The 20344-nt window shown below is 40.9% G+C and overlaps 1 protein-coding gene across 1 annotated transcript in view; it reads left to right on the plus strand.

Moving 5' to 3' along the window:
• wdr25 (WD repeat domain 25) overlaps positions 1-20344 on the plus strand; it is a 23963-nt gene continuing 3619 nt past the window's right edge. The window contains exons 1-6 of the mRNA XM_023295752.2: positions 1-106; positions 1408-2151; positions 5967-6114; positions 16925-17055; positions 18986-19156; positions 19797-19937. Coding sequence (XP_023151520.2) covers positions 1420-2151; positions 5967-6114; positions 16925-17055; positions 18986-19156; positions 19797-19937 — 1323 coding nt within the window. The 5' untranslated portion in view covers positions 1-106; positions 1408-1419. The remainder of the gene's footprint in view (positions 107-1407; positions 2152-5966; positions 6115-16924; positions 17056-18985; positions 19157-19796; positions 19938-20344) is intronic.

A 20344-nucleotide genomic window follows, 5' to 3' on the forward strand; every position in this document is an offset into this window, starting at 1 on the left:
AAACGGTGCACATTTTACTTAAATGTTTTTGCGGGATGGTGCAGCTGACGTTTGACTGTTTTACTGCTACGAAGTCCTGTAATTTGCTTATTTCTCCAGAGTGCAGGTACAGTAGTTAAGGTCAAATTCACCAGGTGAATAGTATTCGGTTATAGTCTACAAAAGGCTTCCAGAGAGAAATGCTAACGACCGCTGTTAGCTAAGTTTGCTATATTTGTGTCAGTTAAGACTGACGTTTGACTCAAACTTGGGGATTCATTGTTAGTATGACAGTGACACATTGTTAACACGACACTTAAACGTACAGTAACGTTAATAAATTCCCACTGGAGCTCTTAGGTAACTGCTATAGTGACTTTGCTCTTTCCGAAGGCAGCAAGTTGACTAAGCTAGCTGTTTGTCTTTCTGTTTTGTTTGTGGTGAATGGACTTGACCTACCACGCAATTAAAATCAATTAGTGCTCAATGCTAACTGTTAGCTGTAACTTAAAATTCTGAAAAAATACCGCCCTGCCCTTCTTTTGTTTAAACAAACCGGATATACACATATGTCTTCCTCAAATGTCTGCCTTTTCTTTTGACTGGTGCATGGAGGTGTTTGTTTAACAAAATATTCCTAAAATTTGCTGTCAAACTGCCAGATGCCAGTTATTTGAAAGTCAAAGCAGCTGTTAAGGCAGATCCCTGTTGTGACATAAAGTGATCATCTACTATTTTGTGGTCATCTCTAGGAACAATTGTCCTCATGTTGCTGAATTACTTGATCTGCTCTGTGCCCTATGTTATAACCCACCCAGTTGTTTTTACAAGTAAATGTAGCTTTAAATGATCTATTTAACTTGTATCATGCAGTTCCCCACTTGTCATAGTGTGACTGCTGCCCACATGCTGTGAATGAAATGACATTGATGCATGAAAGTGACTGGTTTCCTTCCAGAGTATTAAAGTTAAAAGTTTATAGTCACTGGGATGTAGAACTTATCTGTTAATCGTCTTTATCACATTGTAGTTTCTAAATAATTATAAAAGTAAACAAGGATATTAGACTAAGCAAACACATATAGCCTTAACATCAGAAACAATGTTTAAAATGAACTAAAATCATTAATGCCATGCCTGATTACACTATAAATTGCACACTCACAAGTTTGTTGTTAAATGAAACATTGAAATTTCACAAAGAAATGCCTTTGCTACCACCATGGATATAAAGTTATGTGTATTTGGCTTTGCACTTTATGACTGTTAAAAGCAGAAGGAAAACATATATAAACTGGATGGCACACCTCCTAGACAAGGTTGTAACTACCTTAAGTTGTAGGAATTCAAGTAACCACTAGATGTCAGCATCAGGCCTCTAATGAGTTAACCTATACTGTAACTCACCTGATGCATCTTTACTTTCAGTGCCAAGTGAAGATGTCTGCATTAGTAGACTATGATGACTCAGAGTCAGAGGATGATTCATTGGATCAAAGGGAGGAGAAAGCATCAGCTGTCCACACTGTATGCTGTGAACAAAACCAAAGAGATGTGGAGTGTAATAACTCCAAGGTAATGCCCAGCCCTAGAAGTTTTGCCCCTGACTGGACAGTGTTGGAATATCATGAAAATACTTCAGAAAGAAACAGTTCTTCAATATATCCTAATCCCCAGCCACAGAATTACACCGATTTGGAGAGAAAATATTGTAGTGTTGGGGCAGCTGAAGATAAACATTTCAGAGATGCTGCAGCTCCTCCGAGCTTACCTGAGACTCACGGGAAGATTGCACCCCTGCAGTCTCTTCCGTGCATGCCACAGAGCTCCAGCGATGTATCAAACCCAGCAAAAAGACAACTGACTGTGTCGTCTGGTGTCAGACCATACATCCCTAAGAGACAGAGACTTGCCACTTCAGTAGAGACAGTGGACCTAAAATACACAGCAGAACAAGGACTGGGGAATCAGACCAGAGAAAGCCAAATTCTCTCAAATGTATCAGCAAAATTGAAGCCGTATCTTACTGAAAAGCCCAGTGCTGCGGGGATCCCCAGGAGGCCACTGATGAGCCTGGGAGGCCACCAGGGCCCAGTCAACACATTGCAGTGGTGTCCAGTGCCTCATCTCAGTCATCTGCTGCTGTCTGCCTCCATGGACAAGACTTTCAAGGTAATGACAGCAACAGTTAGACTATTGCATGCTTCAAAAATGATGTACAATGTTGCTTAGCCTTAGAAGGTATAAAAGCAGGATTCAGTGTTTCTTTAGTGCAACACTCTGAAGAGGTTTTCTGTTTAATCTGTTAATTAACCTGGATTATACAATTAAAGTAATCACTTGTTATTAATACTTGTGTTAAGATATTCAGACCTATAGTTATCAGCTCCATGTTGTGGTCTTGAGCAGTTTTTTAGAGGGCAAAAATCCATTTATCAGTCGGTTTCAGGCAGGTGCCAAGTGCACTGGGGAGGTCTGAGGGGAAAATCACTTACCTGACATTCATTGTAATTGGCACGATGATACAGGCAGAGACATAATATCTGCCCTGCTGCCTCAATTTATAAATGTACCACCACAAACCCCTTTCCGTAGAATCGTATCTGTCACTGTCAGTTGAATGTATGTCAGGACCCACAGGACTCCCTATCTCTCTCTCTCTCCCCCCTTTCGCTCTCTCTGTGTGTCTCACTGCTTCTGATTTAGTGTCCCCCTCCTTTTCTTTATTCACACCTGGAAAACAATCCTTCATTTCCTTTTTGTAAAGGTCAAGCATTTCAGCTATCTTCCTACTAGCAACTAAATATTTTTATCCTACCAATATCCTATGAGAACTCGGAAAAATTAATAATTTAAATATGAATGAGTTAATTTGCATAATCATACAAGTGCAGCAGTATGGCAGCCACCTCTTCTGGCACCTGCAAAGGGCTGTTTGGAGCAGATGGTGGAGACTAGCAGGGGAAGGGAGGAGAAGACCTGGTTGTTTGTATGCAAGGATTATTTCTTCTTGTCTATCCCAGACTGTTCAACCAGTTATTCTCAGTGATACCAGTAGATGGAAGAATGTGAAATTCTTATACTTAGCAGGGGGCATATCTTTTGAATCATATTACACACTTTTATCTGTGGATTTTCAGCTGATTAAATTCATCAGATAACTTTATTCATACCACATATTCAGCTCATTGAATCCAGACATTTGGACAGTGATTATTGTAATAGCAAAATAAATAAAAAAATGTTGAATGGAGCTAATCAACAGGAAAAAATTAGCATCTGTTTTAATAATGCATCAGTTGTTTGTAATTTGAGGAGAAACGGCGAGAATAATTGCTGTTTTTTTTTCTTCTTCTTAATAATCAGGGAGTTTTGGACTCTTTTCGAGGGGGATTTTATTGGTTAAGTCACGCTAAATGAAGAATGTCAACATAGGTTTCACAAAATCTTGATGGGAATTTTTTCATTATTTTCCATCATTTTATCGACTAAACAGTTATTTGTATAATTAGTTTCTTAATCATAATAACCAGTCATTGATATTGGAAGTTGTGATTGTTTGTGGCACTGCTCTTCAAACTTATTAAATGGTAACAGTTAACTTTACATAAAAAATACATAGATTAAAGTTATAAGCTGGTCATACATTATTGCTTTGTTACTGACATACTGTATAGCTATATTTATCAGGGCTTTCAGCTCTGTGACTGCAGCTGTTGTTTTCTGTTCTGCTCAGCTGAAGACAGAGAAGGGGGCATAATCAATGAAGTCCTAGCTCTGTCCTCTTTGTACTCGTGTTTCTTCACCGACGCCCTTCAGGCTTCCGACTTCTCTTCCTCCATCCTGTCTGTCAGACTATTATTATTCCAGCCTGTTTGCAGCTGTTATCACCATGGCTACGGCAGGTGTAAAGCAGCAGTTTTAAGTTGATAACACGAATACCAATTTAGTTTTAATTACCAAGAGTCATCTAGGAAGCAGATTACCCCAATGAGTCATTTGCAAGGATCCGCTCTGCATGTCTGTTAAGTGGCCAGTGAAATTAAAGGGGATGCAAATAAACAAGTACTCGTTTTGGCTGATGCACAAGTCGTGCTTTATATTGTATTGCTGCAACTGTGTGCATTGAACAGTTTTTGCAGTGGTGCATATCGTTATTGCTGTCATTCATAAGAGGCAGTGAGGAGATGGAGCTTATGCAACATGGCACCTTGTCAGACTTGTTATGATGTAGTTTGTTCAGCTTAGTATTCTTTAGATTTTTGTAGCAAAAGGTGATATCATCAGTTGCTTTTTTTTGTTTTTTACAGATTTTCATGTTGCCTTGAGATGGCAGTGTTTCCCTGAGCCACAAATGAGACAGAGAAGAGGAATATCCTGTTGCACATTAAATAGAAATATATCTAACACATGTATTACGCCAATATTTAGCTTTTTGCAATTAATAGCCTGACTCTCTGTCTCTCTTTCTCTCTCTGTTACTTTTTTTCCCACCCTGGAGGCATCTCTGGCATTCTGTTTGCTAAACTACTGCATGTCAGATGGATATGTCACTCTTCTCTGTCCATCTCTCTTCCCTGTCTCCTGTGGGAGCTGTGGTACAGTACTTCTCAGTGTGCTTCATATGCTGTATAGAAAAACCATATTTAATAATGAAACACAGAGAGAGGCAGAGAGGGATCTGCAGTGCCCCATAGATCTTCAAAGTTCCTCTGTGGCCCAGGCAACGCCGGAGAAGCAAAAATACTTCATCATTAGTGTAATACCTCACGTCCGTGGGCACCAGACCAGACCACCCATTGGATTTCAAGCTGGGCTTCAGGGAGAAGCTTTTGTCTGTTGGCATGTGTAGCAGAAAATCATACTATTACCAGCAGGAAAACCAACAAAAAACATATCACAATACTTGTCAACATGTTTGCCAAGTGATTTTGCCAACATTAGTACAGTGACTGAAGACAAAAATCAACAATAGAACAGTCTGTCTTCTTAACACCTCTTTCATTAACACACTTTATTTTCACCATGATATATTCAAACCAACAAGGTGTTGTTGTCACTGTGTAGTCATGCCTGTAACATAGAACAGAAAGCAGCTGGGCTCTCGTCTCCTCTGCTCTGTCTGTTAGCACAGAAACCTCTGACAATGCAAAACCATTAAGGCCATTACACCCCGCTGGAAATTGATTTGTGGCCCCACTCAAAGGAAATTAGTTTGATTCATTAATTAGAAAGGTTGTTTTTGCTGTTAAATCCCACAAACGGACCTGATTTGATTGTGCCAGTTTTTCCAGCGACCCTTTTTTCTAAACAAGTTCATTTTGTTTCATTGCAGAAGAATTTACGGGAGAGTGGCTAAGATTATATCTCTGTTCTTTCGGAAAGTGACAGACTATATCTAGTAGTTCTTATTCATACAGATACAATTTTTAATGCCAGAGGACTCTTTGGATAGCTCAGTAAAGCACCACAGAAAATTAACTTTGAAATTCCTTCCGGTGGGGAGTGCAGTGACCTCCAAATCTGATCTTAGATTCTCAGTAAAGCATTCAGGTTCTTTCTTTTTGGATGTGTGGGAAAATACAGCATGTCCAGGCCATCTCATGTCTCCTCTTTTCCACTGCTTCTTTCTCGTACTTCACGTTGTTACATCAGGCCATGCAAGGGATGCAGGGTCAGTGTCACATGCCTACAGTACTTTTTTTTTACCTTTCAAAGAGAATTTTTCTCCTGTATCAGTGATGTAATGAGTCAATGCAACCCACAAAGATTAAGTGCAATATACTGATATAATGTACTTTAAAATCACAATGTGTTCCTGCCAGTTCAAGTTGTTCCATTTTCACAAACTTTGTATTTCCTACAACAAATTCAGAGCTATAGAGACTTTCTTTTGAAGCTTGTGCACAGTCAGTACAATGCCTTTGTCATTGCAGTCTCTGTGTATTTGTGACTTTGGCTTGATGCGATGTACCCATGTCTGGCAGGTGTGGGATGGAGCAGAGAGCGGGCGATGCCTTAGGGTTTACACCTGCCATTCGGGAGCTGTGCGTGATGCCTGTTGGACCCCCTGTGGGCGACACCTCCTCACTGGCTCATTTGACAACACGGCTGTGATCACCGACGTGGAAACGGGTGAGTAGCAGTACTTCTTTTTATAGCTCTGCAGAACAAAATGTCACATAACAAACCGCTGGAGTTAGGTTTTGAAGTGTCACTGTGCCCTGAGATCAACTGAACATTAGCAACAGTTTTGGATGTGTTCACACCACAGTCCCATACTTCTCACCTGTGGTTATGTACACTAAACCAGAATGACTGCTGTGTGCCTGTATATTCTCCTTAAATTCACATTTGCTATTATTGAAATTCAGTTTCAGCTGCTTTTCATTAAACATTTCTCTGCAAGCACACTGATGGTGTTGTGGGAGAACAAAATGTCTTGGCAATTTTGCTGTGTCTCTCACTCGTATTTAAAGGTAGTATAGTAATTTATGTGTGAAGTGAATTTAAATTGCCTTGGGCCACAAAACCTGTTATAAACCCATTGTGTGAATTGCAAAGCTGCCCCTCTCTCAGTCTCCCACTTCCTCTCTGTAGTCGTGACTCATTTCAGGGACAGCCTTCGAAATCTGCATTTCTAGAGCAAATACATAACAACCAGTCAACTGTTCCACTCCAAAGACTCATCTTAGTGCAGCCTTCTTATCCCAGTATATAAAAGAAACAATGAATATTTCCTATATATCAAAATGTGTGCTCTTGATCCACATCAGCTCATATGGTCAGGTATTTCAGAGTTTATAGAATTTCCAACATTAATAAATTTCTTCAATCACAATGTATGTATATGATAATTTTAACTGTCTACATTAAATATCAAATTGTTCTTCTTTTAATATGTAAATGTAGTATTATTTTCATTGCTGTATTGTATTTTTACTATAAAGACCCTAAAACCTGCACTGGCACTTCAGTAAATAAAGTGCCAGTGCAGGTTTTGTGAATATCTGTAGACTGTCTCATTTAGGGATTAGGTCGATTGTCTCAATTAGATTCTATGGAGGCTGCACATCCACTTCAATAGAGATGGTCCCTAAAGTGGGACGACTCTGCTTTTCTCTCTCTCTTTGTGTTTAACATATAGACAGGCATAGATGTGCAGTGCATGCTCATAAGGAAAACCAGGATTCTCACTTTTTCCACACCTTTATTTAGAAACATTTCTGTCTGACCCCCACGTTGAGCCAAACCTACTGGCTCATTGTGTTTGCTGGTCCTTTCGTCTCATAATACAAAGCATTTACAATGTGAAATTTACAAAAGATCAGTCATTTGGTTCGCTTTGAAAGTACTTTGCTTTCTGGCCTCGTGTACATTTAACAAGCATGGCAGAAAAGATGAGAACAACTCATCAACTCAACAACTCAAGACTGCAACTTGAAACACAGCTCCACAGCAATGTTTGCAAACAGGAGTGATGTCAAATTCCTCACTTCGGACCATTTTGCCATCATGTAACAGCAAGCGAGCGTCAATATATGCCAAAAAAGACCACAGAGAGGGCCAACAGAATGCACCAACATTCAAAAGACATTGCTTTGAAGGCCCCAATGGCATCTGCATCTCTAGGGTCAATGCATGGCTGGGATGACTTGCTGCCATTTGCAATTCCCCTCTCAGCATGTCTGTCAATACTGTCAATAAAGCCTACGGATAATAGCTTGGCCAGCCCATTAAACACACAGGCAGCTCCAGGAAGGAGATCAATAATGGATACATCACTGCAGCAGCAGCCACCATGACCTTATACTGGAACGTCACTACCCGCAACCATAAACAAACAAATGCTTATGTCGTATACTTTTTCAATGCATTGCTCAACACTGCAAAAATGGGTTCAGACTGAGGAATGTCAGTCCTATACGGAGCCCTTGCATATTTATCCCACAGCAGTCTTTTCAGTTTTTTTTTTTTAAATTCTATTTTATTATTCTTACTATTTTTACTATTATTATTACTTATTTGTATTTGACATTGAACAAGTGTATTGTTTCTGAGGATCTGCATGCGTACGCTGGCATGAGAGAGCAATAAGGATGCATTCCTACAGCAGCATGAGGTGAAAAAATTCAATTTAGTTACATATTAATATGGGAGTTGGGAATTCCAGCACAGTTTCTGCACAATTGTACTGCAGTTTAATGTGGCAGAGCTAAGACCAAGGCACTGACACTCTAAAACCAATCATATTCTAGCAGTGAAAAGAACATAGGGATTAAGCTACATGCATAATTTCCCTCATAATAATTTAAATAGAGACATAATCATGCTTTGGACCTTTCATCATAGCATGGCAAGCTCCAGTAGAAGCGCGTTTTCAGATAATTTATATTTTTGACATATATGAACCCCACAACAGGGTCCCACAAGGTAGTAGCATAGTTATGACTGATATTTGAAAAGTTAATGAAGCCCCCAACTTTCACGGAGCATGTGTATTAACTCAGGATGGGGTACTGCGAAAGCTGAGTGTTTGCCATGTTAACCTGTAATCAGGTTGAATGTAATCTTTATGCTCTTCACAGTAATGCAGAGCCTCTTTAATGATAACAAAGAAGGCAGCTGGATCTTTTCTGTTCAACTGACCTGTCTTTGCAGAGGTGCGCAAGCTCTTAAATGATCAGCGAGAGTCTTGTAGGACATCAGGGTCCTTATTGCACCACAGAATACCAAACCAAATGCTGCACTAATTGTTATGTTTACAGAAAAATGGAATTCTAGAGGCGCTTGTGCATTATGAATGGTGTGTGGGCCCATTTTCTTAGCCCATCTTTGCAGTTGTTCCTGTGTCCAATTTAATTTGTAGAATCTTATATCCTTTCCCAGCAGGCCATAGGCAAGCTGTCACAGCTGAATAGCAATAGCAGAGTGAGGGAAGGATATATGGAAGGAGAGCAGGTTAAGAGGCATAATTCAAAAGGCGAAATGAAGAGGAAGAATGCAAGAGAATGCAATTCAAAAAGCAGAGATGCCAGGGAGTGGAGTAAGCCAATTTCATCTGTATGGCATTAGTGTGAAGTGGCAGCTGTCGTCCAGCACTTCCATGAATATCCTTGGAAAACTGATTAGCACAGGTTGGTGGAAGAAAATTATGCCCATATTTCCACATTCTGCCACAGGCTAATGTGTCAGTTTATGCCTGTTTATGCAGAACTTAACTCTTTTGTCCAGAGGGAGTGAAAGGAACATTTAGAGATACCAATAATACATATACATATTGCCAATACTTGAGTGTGCTTGTGTGTTGCCTTTTCACCTTGTTCCTTGCTGTTCAAAATCCTATTTGTTGAATGTAGTAAAGTCTCTCATTCGTGCAATGAGTTGTTTTTCTTTTAATCAATAAAAAAGCTACATGTGGCAGTAGCGCTAGTGCAAGAATAATTAGTCACACTGGGGATTTGATTTGATATTTTTGTTTTCAGGTTTTTAAAAAAATTACTTAGGCTTTGTATTTTTTGTCCAATCATGTTTCCCACAATGTCAGTATTCAAGACTGCTGAAAGCCAATTAACCTTCATTTTAAGCTTGAACCTTTAAATATTCTGTTGGGGGTTCTGGGTGAAAACTGTCCCCAGACAAATGCAGCAATTTAAAGCTTAAAGACAAACTAACTTGAATTTAACTTTAAAAAAAGAATACATTGAAAATCTCAGTTGTTTTGATTAAAAAAAAAAAAAGAAAAAATGTATGTATGTATGCAACTTCCTCGTCAATGGTCACGGAGTGTGACAGAGTACTGCCAAGGTAGACAAACTTGTCTGCAACAGCTAGCCTCTGAAAATTGACAGTGGTGTGGGGCTCTACGTACGGAACTTCTGGGGCAGGCTGGTGCAGGATTATGGTCTTCTTGGTATAGATCGTGGGACCAAAGTCATTACAGGCTTGGGAGAAGAGGTCCATACTTCCCTGCATGTCAGACTGTGTGGTGGCGTTTAACACAAAGTCATTAGCAAAGAGGAAGTCTTGGGCCATGTCATTGTGCACCTTTGTCTTTGCTTGCAGTCTCCGCAGGTTTAATAGTTTGCCGTCGGTACGATACCGGAAGCCAACACCAATGTCACCGTCATGGAAGGCGGCTGTCAGCATAGCGGAAAACATCATGCTGAACAGAGTTGAGGCCAGCACACAGCCCTGCTTAACTCCGTTTGTTACGGGGAATGGCCGGAAAAAACTCTCCGTTGTCCTTCACTCTGGCGTGCAAGCCGTCGTGAAACTGCTGGACCATCGCGATGAACTTGGCGGGGCATCCGAACTTGGCCATGATCCTCCACAGCCCCTCACGGCAGACAGTGTCAAAGGCTTTTGTCAGGTCCACGAAGGTGGTGTACAGTCTGACGTTCTGCTCCTGACACTTCTCTTGTAGTTGGCGAGCTGCAAAGATCATGTCCACAGTGCTGCGTCCCGCACGAAATCCACACTGGCTCTCGGGGAGCAGGTCGCGTTCCAGGTGTGCACTGAGGCGGTTGAGCAGGGTGCAGGCCAGGATCTTCCCGGCGATGGAGAGTAGAGAGATACCGCGGTGGTTGTCGCACATGTACCTGTTTCCTTTGCGCTTGTAGAGGTGAATGATTGAAGCGTCTTTGAGCTCCTGTGGTAGTTTCTCTTGGGACCACATGGAATTTAACAGGCTTGTGAGACTCTGTCAGTTTTGGGCCACCAGAAGCATATATTTCAGCTGGGATGGAGTCAGCACCGGGTGTTTTGCCACCGTGCAGGCGCTTGATGGCCTTGACAACTTCATCTTCAGTGGGGGGCTCCGCTAGCGTGTTGTCGACTGTGACTTGCGTCAGTCTTGCTATGGCTTTGTTGCTGATGGTGGACAGTTGGTTGAGGACTGTGTTGAAGTGCTCCGCCCAGCGCTTGAGTATCTTCTCCCTGTCCGAAATCAGTGTGTTCCCGTCGTAACTGTAGAGAGGAGACGATCTGGATGAGGTGGGACCATAAACGGTCTAGAGGGCGCTGTAGAAATTCTTCAGAAATTCTTAAGCCTGGATGGCATCCGCCTTTTAGCTGAGCCCTCCATCTTGCATGCGACGTAACTCAGACTGCACTGATTTCTTGGCTGCGCTGAATGCTTCCTTCTTGGAGGTGGAGGAAGGATTGTTGAGTAGAGCTTTATAGAGTCGATGCTTCTCCTCCAGTAGAGTCTGGATGCGACTGTGGTTGTCATCGAACCAGTCCTGATGCTTCCTGGAAGTGTTTCCCACGACATCGAAAGCGGCAGCGTAAATATCGTCTCGGAGACGAGCTCACTCTGTTTCCACATCTACGCCAGGGACTGTGTTGGGAGGTTGTAGCCTTCTCTCAAGCTTCTCTGCAAACTTTTGCTTGACGAGATCATTTTTGAGCTGGGAGACGTTCAGTTGCTTGGGAACTTTGATGCCTTGGGGCCTTCTGGGTGGTGTAATACGGAGGTTCATCTTGGATATCAGCAGACGGTGGTCCATCCAGCATTCTGCTCCACACATGGTCTTTGTAACTCTCACATCCTGTCTGTCCTTTTGCCTGACGATGACGTAGTCCAGTAGATGCCAATGCTTGGAGTGTGGGTGCATCCACGACGTTTTGTTGTGGTTGGGAAGACGGAAGACAGTATTGGTGATGAGAAGATCATGGGTGACGCAGGTTTCCAGTAGGAGTAGACCGTTACTGTTGCACTTTCCCACACCCTGTTTCCCCATCAGTCCCTCCCACAACATGTGATCTCTGCCGACCTGGGCGTTGAAATCACTGAGGATGACGAGCTTATCTGACCGAGGTGTGGTGGAGATGGCATTGTTCTGATCCTCATAGAAACTGTCCTTTACCTCATCGGGGCTAGTCATGGTGGGGGCGTAGGCGCTGAACAGTGTGGTGAATCTCTTCTTGGGGAGCGGGAGGCGGACGGTCATCAGGCGATTATTGATCCCCTCGGGGGGAGCTGCCAGCTTGCTGACCAGGTTGGTCTTGATGGCAAAGGCAATGCCTGCCTCGCGATGTTCATCTTTAACACGTCCAGTCCAGAAGAACTTGTAGCCGGCAGACTGCTCTCTCAGTTGTCCTTCCTCTGCTAGATTAGTCTCACTGAGGGCGGCAATCTGCACTTTGTAGCGGGCTAGTTCACTGGCAATGAGAGCAGTCCGTCTCTCAGGTTGGTGAGTCCCGCCACAGTCCAGGAGGGTGCGCACATTCACCTTAGAAGATTTGGGTTTTGTTGTGTTCTTACCACTGGAGTGGGGCCCCTGCCAGCTGCAGCATGCTGGCCAGGGAGGGTTGAGACAGGCAATTTTTAGGACACTAAAAAGTGCTGTCCTGAAGAGGGCTGCTTCGCCGTCCAGAGGGCTGCCGAATTCCAGCGCTGTCTCATTCACTGAAAAGCGACCATATGGCCTGGACCACCTATGTGTAGAGTTGTGACTACGACTACCAGTGTGTCCACACCTGTCGCTTCGCCACTCGTCCATCGCCACAGGAGTTGACAGACAGGGTGATGATGGACAGGGGCAATGAAGTCAGTACTTGCGTGTGAGTTAGATTTCAGTGAGGGAGAGTTGCACAGGATCATCAGCCTCACTCTCTCGTCCCTGTCCATCTGGATCCAGTGGCGCGATGTAGTCGAGACGTCCAGAGAAGGGCCGGGATGCAGTGGATGGCCAGCAGTGATGCTTCTGTCTTCACTGAGCCCTAGTTGCATTCCGTGATGTCGTGCTGAGACTGCGTTTCTGCCTGTTGAACCAGTCCAGTGGTTTCTTCCGTGCAGTCCGCCGGATCCATTCTTCACATGCAAATGTAGACAGTGTCGAGTGTGATCACCAGAGGGTTTCAGACCCGAACGGCTACCCTCCACCTGATTTAGCCGGCCTGCCAAAGCGGTTGCCTGGGGTGTGGCCGCTGCACATGCTACAGCTTCGAGGAGCCACAGGTGAGAGCTGAGTGTCAGGTGGGAGCCAATGTAGTCCGGGCTATCCTGAAAAGGGACATGTCAAGCCCTCCTACAGAGGTACTATCCCTCCCTGAACACCCCATACACCCCATTGATACTGCCAGTCTAAATATTTGTAATCACCGAAGGGATCCTATTCATTTTATTTATGTTATTGGCCATTGTTATTTTTTAAGGCCATTGCTATTGAGTGCAGTTTTTTTTGTGGCTTTTTTTGGCACAAGTGAAAAAGTGAAAGCACTCGATTGTTATTTTACACACAGCAGACATCCAAGTCAATAATTTGAAATCCATCGGGCATTTGCTGCACGAAACAAATAAAAATGAATAGTTAATCACAAATAGAGTATTACACATTGATACACTTTTAATAATATATGAATAAATCCACAAAGACTGACGTAAAATCATTATAACTTAACATGGATAGATTTCTAAATTGCATTTATATATTAAACATAACAAACATCCTCCCAACATTCTTTTGAGACTTTTATTTATCTCTCTGTAGTCATTGTCTTCAGTGATTTTCATTTTTCCGCCTCAACGCTTCATTCGTGCGTTCTGAGAGTTAGCTACTACACTGTGGCTGTATAATCGCAGGAGCCTTAAGCACTGCACACCAGGAGACACTGAATGCAGCTGCACACACACAGAAGCACTTATTCCGTGTGCCAGCGGCAAACATATCTGCATTTTGACCTACTTTGGGAGCTTAATTTTACAGTGGCAACCTGCTCAGTTGACACAGGTTTTGTTCTTTCATGTCACAGAAAATAAAACAGACTCTTGCATCACAATATAAAGACAGAAATCCACACTGTTTTATGTTGATTGTCATATTTCTAACTACATTAATGCAACTGCACAACTGTAAAGACATCGTTGGGTTTGTAGCACGAGTTATTGTCCTTCTGTAATAGTACGATTCAGCCAACGTGAAGTGGGAAGTGTTCCCAGAGGTCTGGCATCCGGTGTTTTGCAGTTTAATACTTAATTAATTTCTGTTTTTCAATTGTCCTACCTCCCTACACCCTCCAGGAATTCTGATTTAATTTCCTAGTGAACGTTGCAATATTTAGTAGAGTTTACAGTACTTGTGTCATGAGCAACTCCTGATTGGAGTTTCCAAAACTCCAAATACATGGATTTTATTTACTCATTACACTAAGTTGTCAGTGGAACGGTGCTAATTAAACACAGAATCAATTTAACATATTCAGGATTAAGGTGTAGATGAATTTATAATGCAGAAATGTCTCAGAAAATAATGCTAGATTTGGCTTTGCTTAAGAATTGAATCTGCCTTTGTATTATTTTGTATTGCTAAAGCTTCTAACTATATAAATATGGAATTTCTTTCACGTGAGAACAGATGTTTTCTGTTGTCAAATTAATGATTTCTGTCATTTTTGTCAGTTTTTTTTCTTTATTGATATAAATCTTTAATGTGATTATTATTAACTAAGTCCTGAAGCTGACTTGCTATATCAAATGTACCATACAGTGCTGGATAAAGTACATGAACTTCTTATTTTATTTTATTTTATTTTATTTTATTTTATTTCTCATCTTCTTATCAGAACTCAAAATATGCTTGAAGAAATATATTTAAAAGAACAAACTATTTTAAAAATATTTCTTATTAAGTCCAAATCCAAAACATTTTCATCAATGTGGCCTGTGAAAACCAGGTTTTGTGTTTCTAACCTTTGCTTATGTGCATTGACAGCACCCTGCTTTGGTGGATCCCGTAATGAGGCAAAATAGCCATGTCATCCATGCTTCTCTTTGCTCTGAGGGGCTCATCCCTCCTACCCCAATCATCCTTAACGTCCTCTGCTCTGTAGCCATCCGCTGTGTGTCTGCTCGGCAGCAGGATCGCAGTTCCTGCAGGACTACAGAGTAAACTATCATAAGGGAGGGACAGATCACTGCAGTCCTCCCTTATCTTCCCTCTCGAGCAGGCTAATTAATCTTGCCTAATTAAAACATGACGAGGCCCTATTTATTATCAGGAGAATGTTGATTTCTCATTGTCTTGCCAAACATGAGTTTTAATTCTCGATGACAGATCTTCTTCGTATCGCTGCGGGTAAGCCAATTAGGCGGGAAGTGTGAGCCTGACGAAATTGCCTGTTAAAACGGATCAAATCAATGCAATCAAATCTGGGAGTGAACTAGTCCCCCATTAAGCGAAGGTCCATTTTTGGTGCAGTTTATTGGCTGTGACTCATTCTCCTTTTCTTAAAAGGCTTGGTGGGAACATCCTAGAACAAGTGTGTAATGAAGTGCGTTTTCGTCCTGGGCTAACTGGCTAAGACTGTTTTGGATGGGGGTCTTTGTTGTTTGTTCGATGAATTAATGAGGAGCCATTTTACCCTGAGGTGTTCCACTTTGCATAGCCTTTGACAGAATTGCTGCCTCATAGTCTGGCTTCATTGTTTTCCCAGGAAACTAATTTTTGGTCGCACTTTGTCAGGCTTAATTATGTTTATGCCCCTCAGTGTTTTTGTTTTATGTTTAAGTATAACATTTTTAAATTGATTTAGATAAAGCACCCTCTAGCCAAAACATTGCTTTATACTCTCTTTCTCTTCTCTACATCACAGCATCTTTCTTGTTTTTTTTTCTTTTTCAAGTGAAGTTTAAAACTTCTCAGACCCTGATATGTACAGTGTGATGTCCCGCTGTCTGGAAATGGAGAAACACACACTCACACAAAAGTTAAGCAGTTTTACAGATTTTTGGTCAGTGTCATCACCCACCATTATTAAAATATGTAAGAAACAGACCGTTGTCATTTGTCCAGTTTCATTTCATTGCAAGAAACTCTCCACGGTCCTTCTGAAGTTTATTTTTTTAGATTTTAGGTTAGTTTTTTGAAATAATCTTATGCCCAAATGATCACGGAAACCTTTTCTTCCTCCACATCCTTCATGAATATCAGACGGTGCAAGTTGGGAACACTATCTTTGGCAGCAGCTTATCACTAGATTTACTGTATCTTTTATTAGGCGGCTTGTTTTCAAATCACGCTGTTTATCAGCCAAGGCGATGACACATTTTAATTACACACAGTGTTTACTGCACAGAAATCTAATGGGTGCTTCATAAGGAGGATTGGATTCTCACTCTACGCTCAATTAATAAACCAAAGAGAAGTTTTAGGAGGATTTGCATCTCGCTGGTTAATGTAGTTGAAATTTATGTTCTGTTTAGTTTCGTTGTGATAGCTGGAAAAGACAAAATACCTCATCAACTTCTCATCCAGCTCAAACTGTAACAGTTTGTCTTGGTTCATTAATTTAACAATCTGAACCTTTTTAATTCTGTCTGGATATGTAGAAAAACACAGATGTAATGCACTTACTCTTTTTGTTTGTTGACGTAGATTACTCTACTTAAAACATACATGCATCTTACAACACTTAAAACTCCATCAGTAGTAGTGAAAATTCTCAGAGCACAGATTGAATAGCAATATAGTGATTGCTTTGCCATTTGGAGTCCAGAGGGGATAGAAACCAGGGTTAGAAGTGAGATGGAAACAAGGTCTTTACAGCAGGGTAGGCAACATATACAAGTGCAAAGGCTACATGCACTCACATACAGTATATCAGGATATTGAACCTAAATGCATCTATATTTCTTTACAAAGGCAAAAAGTAAAAACAGTGTTCTATTTGTCACTCATGTTTCCACATGAAACCACTCATATCGCTCATCTTTCCACATCTCCACTTTGAAATTTCATATTATTTCTCTTTCCACAAGAATCTTAGCTTTTATCACATAATATAAAAGTAATATAGCATATTGAACAGATATCTTATTTCAGACATAGTCGTGTAATCGCAGGATACAGTACTGACGAACAATGTAAACATTAATTTTTTCAAAGGAGGATTTATCTTGTTTTTTTTCTTTAATCTCTTCCATATTTGTTGTTGTGTGCAGGGCAGCAGGCAGTGAAATTGGACAACCAGTTTAAGGTGATGTGTGTGGCTCTACATCCCAGCAACCCAGAGGTATTCCTGTGTGGAGGTTACAGTTCAGCGGTCAAGGCTTGGGACTCTCGCAGCTGCAAGGTCAAACTTATTAACCCTCCTTACAGGAGATTTATCATTTTTATTGACTACTGCTTGACTTTTCAAAATCTATGGTGGGTAGGTTTGAAAACATGTTTCTTTTTCCTCAGTTGATACATACACTTCAGTTGCACACTTGTGCAAACAATATAGTCTTCTACATTTCACTTTGTAGAATAACTCATGCTATATTTCAGTTGATATTACTCCTACATGCTCAGGAAAAACACTTCAGGTTAGATCCCTAATTGTTCAAATCAAATTTTAATTTCATTCGCCCTCCATAAATTGTTCCCGTGTAGCTGCAACCTAATATTGCTATTAAATTTAATGGACTGTTTTGTATGATAATCCTATTCACTTCCTTAGAATCTGAAATCGCACATGACATTTTTCCTCTCTGCGAACTGGATCATTTCTCAGGGGTTTTAGATTTAATACACTGGAGAGATGTTTCTGCCAGTAGATGTCTATATGAGTTGCAGACAGAGAGTAGAACAGTCCTCAGAAAATAGGTTGTTAATGTTGTAGCATCCTGACTGCCTGTCAGTCTCAGGCCTGAGCTGGCTCTGGGTTGAAAATACCTCACTGTAAAAATGGACTGAGACCAGCTTCCACACCCACAAGCTCAACATTAAACCATTAGTCCTAAGGCTGACCAAATTGAGTCTGGAGGCTGAACAGGAGTCATGAGGTTACTCTGTTGTGTTATGTTAAAGCTCATTGATAAGAACAGGTGGTGTCAAAGGTTAAACTGCCCAATGATGAGCAGCTACTAGCTGTCTGCTCAGTAGCACTAAAAGTAAACATGATCTGACCAAACACTCTGTGAACATTGGATCTTATAAACTAAGAAATAAGATTTTGGTTGAGACTAAGAAATAGGCTCTGTGTAATGCTATTATAATGCTCAACATTTCAGATCTTCTTTTATAACTGTCCTGTTGTCACTGTTTTTAATCCTATCTTCTCATAATTTTAATTATACAAAAAATGTTGGCGTCTAGTCACATACTCAAAAAATGGGTGTACGGCTGCTATTAAATTCATCAACAATTAATTTTTTCTTAATTGCTTGATGGCTGATTTGGTCCATTTAACGTCAGAACAGATGAACAATATCCTTTCATTTCCTTTCACTTAAGGAAATTCATTCAAATTGCTTCACTTATTTGGCCATCAGTTTAAAATCACAACCCCTGATTTGAGAAACCAGCAGATTGTCACTAATGAAAAGCTGGAGTCTGAAAATGTTTGTTTTTACTTGGATAAAATACTAAATATATTGCTTAATTTTAGTCAATCAACTCATCCAATTAAATTAATAATTGTTACAACTTTAGATATCACTAGATACATTTAATTTTGTGCTTTTCATAATGTTCAGTGACAGGCTAAAATTTTTCCAGTAACTTGTAATCTTCTCCATATATCAAAATTGCATATTTAAAAGTATTTTGGCTGCAAATAATCCTTCCATGTCTAAAAATGGCTTAGATATAAGTTTACACTGTTGCTTCCTCTATAATGTAAAGATCTATAAAATCCTTGCTTCTATTATATAATAAACCCCACATGGACATGTTAACATGGCAAAAACCAATGTGACTTTCTACATAGGGGGTCTTTAAATATAAATAAAGTTCTAGTCCTTTGTATTTACAGCAGATTTCAATCACAGTATACATGTTCTACACTACATCGTTGAGTGAACTTCCTGCCTTATGGGCAGAGGTCCAGATGTTTCCCTCCTTCTTGTTAATTTCTCCATTGAGCCGAGTGCTTCTGTCCTGTGCATCATGGATGGTTGCAACACTAATTCTAACTAAATGAAATCTGCTACTGAAAAGCTTAATGCTAATCTTCCTGTACCTGTCCCTGTGTATGTGTGTGTGTGTGTGTGTGTGTGTCTGTGTGTGTGTGTTTCCAGGTGGTGAAAGTTTACAAAGCAGGGATCCAGCAGACCTTGGACATCCTCTTCCTAAGAGGTGGTGTGGATTTAATAACAAGCTCTGACTGTGTGAGCAGAGACTCTGCAGACCGCACCCTCATTGCCTGGGACTACCAGACCACAGCCAAGGTCTCCAACCAGATCTACCATGTAAGAAATCCATGTGCAAGTTGGAAAAAACAATAGTCCCTAAATATATATAGTACTGGTTTACGATGTTAAAATTAGCAGCTAAAAATCTTATATCATATTCCCCATTTAAGACACATTCCTGAAAATGTGTGACCCGCCTGATGTGAAGTTGGTAATGGGGCATGTGAAACTGGCATATTTTGACAGTTACATAGCGCTGGAGGAAGTCTGCGCTCTACTGACTGCCAACTACTTTAAAAATGTGTTTTTAATAACTTTTGTGCCTTTTTTTGTATTGAATAAATTCCCATTCCTGAACAGCATTTCAGGAGTTAAACTGAACATTTGTTGTATGGTACAGTGAGTTCTTTTATAAATTCTTATGAATTCTTCATACTCCACTGAATATGGGGAAAAGAGTGGACAAAATAATGGGGACATTACAATACAATACCATATAATACACAGTGGATTGATGATATTTTGAAACATTTCTTTTACTTTTTCTACTCTTGGACCTCTGAACAAGAGCTTTTTTTTTACAGTTATAGTCTAGTTAACATGCTGCCAACTTCATGGTTAGCAACAGCAAGAAAAGGTCAAACGATGAATAAATTTTTCTCTTCTGGATTTTTCCCTCTATTCATTTGGCCACAAGGAGCGTTACACATGCCCGACTCTGGCTCTTCACCCACTGGAGGACTCCTTTGTTGCACAGACCAATGGGAACTACATGGCAGTTTTCTCCTCCCAGCAGCCCTATAGAATGAACAAGAGGCGACGATTCGAAGGACATAAGGTCAGTAACAAATGTGGCCTCGGGGCTGGGTTGGGGGGTTACACAGGCCTAGTCGATACAGAAAAGCACTGCAGTCGGATGTACACACACACACAGTTGCAGCAACACTCTGCAAAACTATGCAAAGGCAGTGGATTAAACCTATGCACACAAATGAGGCGTTCATTGTAACCTAGATCCGACATAGTTGTCATGTAGATCCATAGCCTGCAGTGTTTCCTCTGCAGCACCCTCCCCCAAAACAAGCACACTAAGTACTCTACAATATTTCCACTGTGGAAGGCAACCAGATCAGTATTTTCCTGTAGACTAGTAACTAAACAATTTTGATTCAAAAAGATAGACAGAACCTTGACCTTGTGTCCTTCGACTCGTCGCCTCTTGTTCATTCTAGAGGGCTGCTGCAT

This window comes from Amphiprion ocellaris, chromosome 20, assembly GCF_022539595.1.
Source record: "Amphiprion ocellaris isolate individual 3 ecotype Okinawa chromosome 20, ASM2253959v1, whole genome shotgun sequence".
Lineage (NCBI taxonomy): Eukaryota > Metazoa > Chordata > Actinopteri > Pomacentridae > Amphiprion > Amphiprion ocellaris.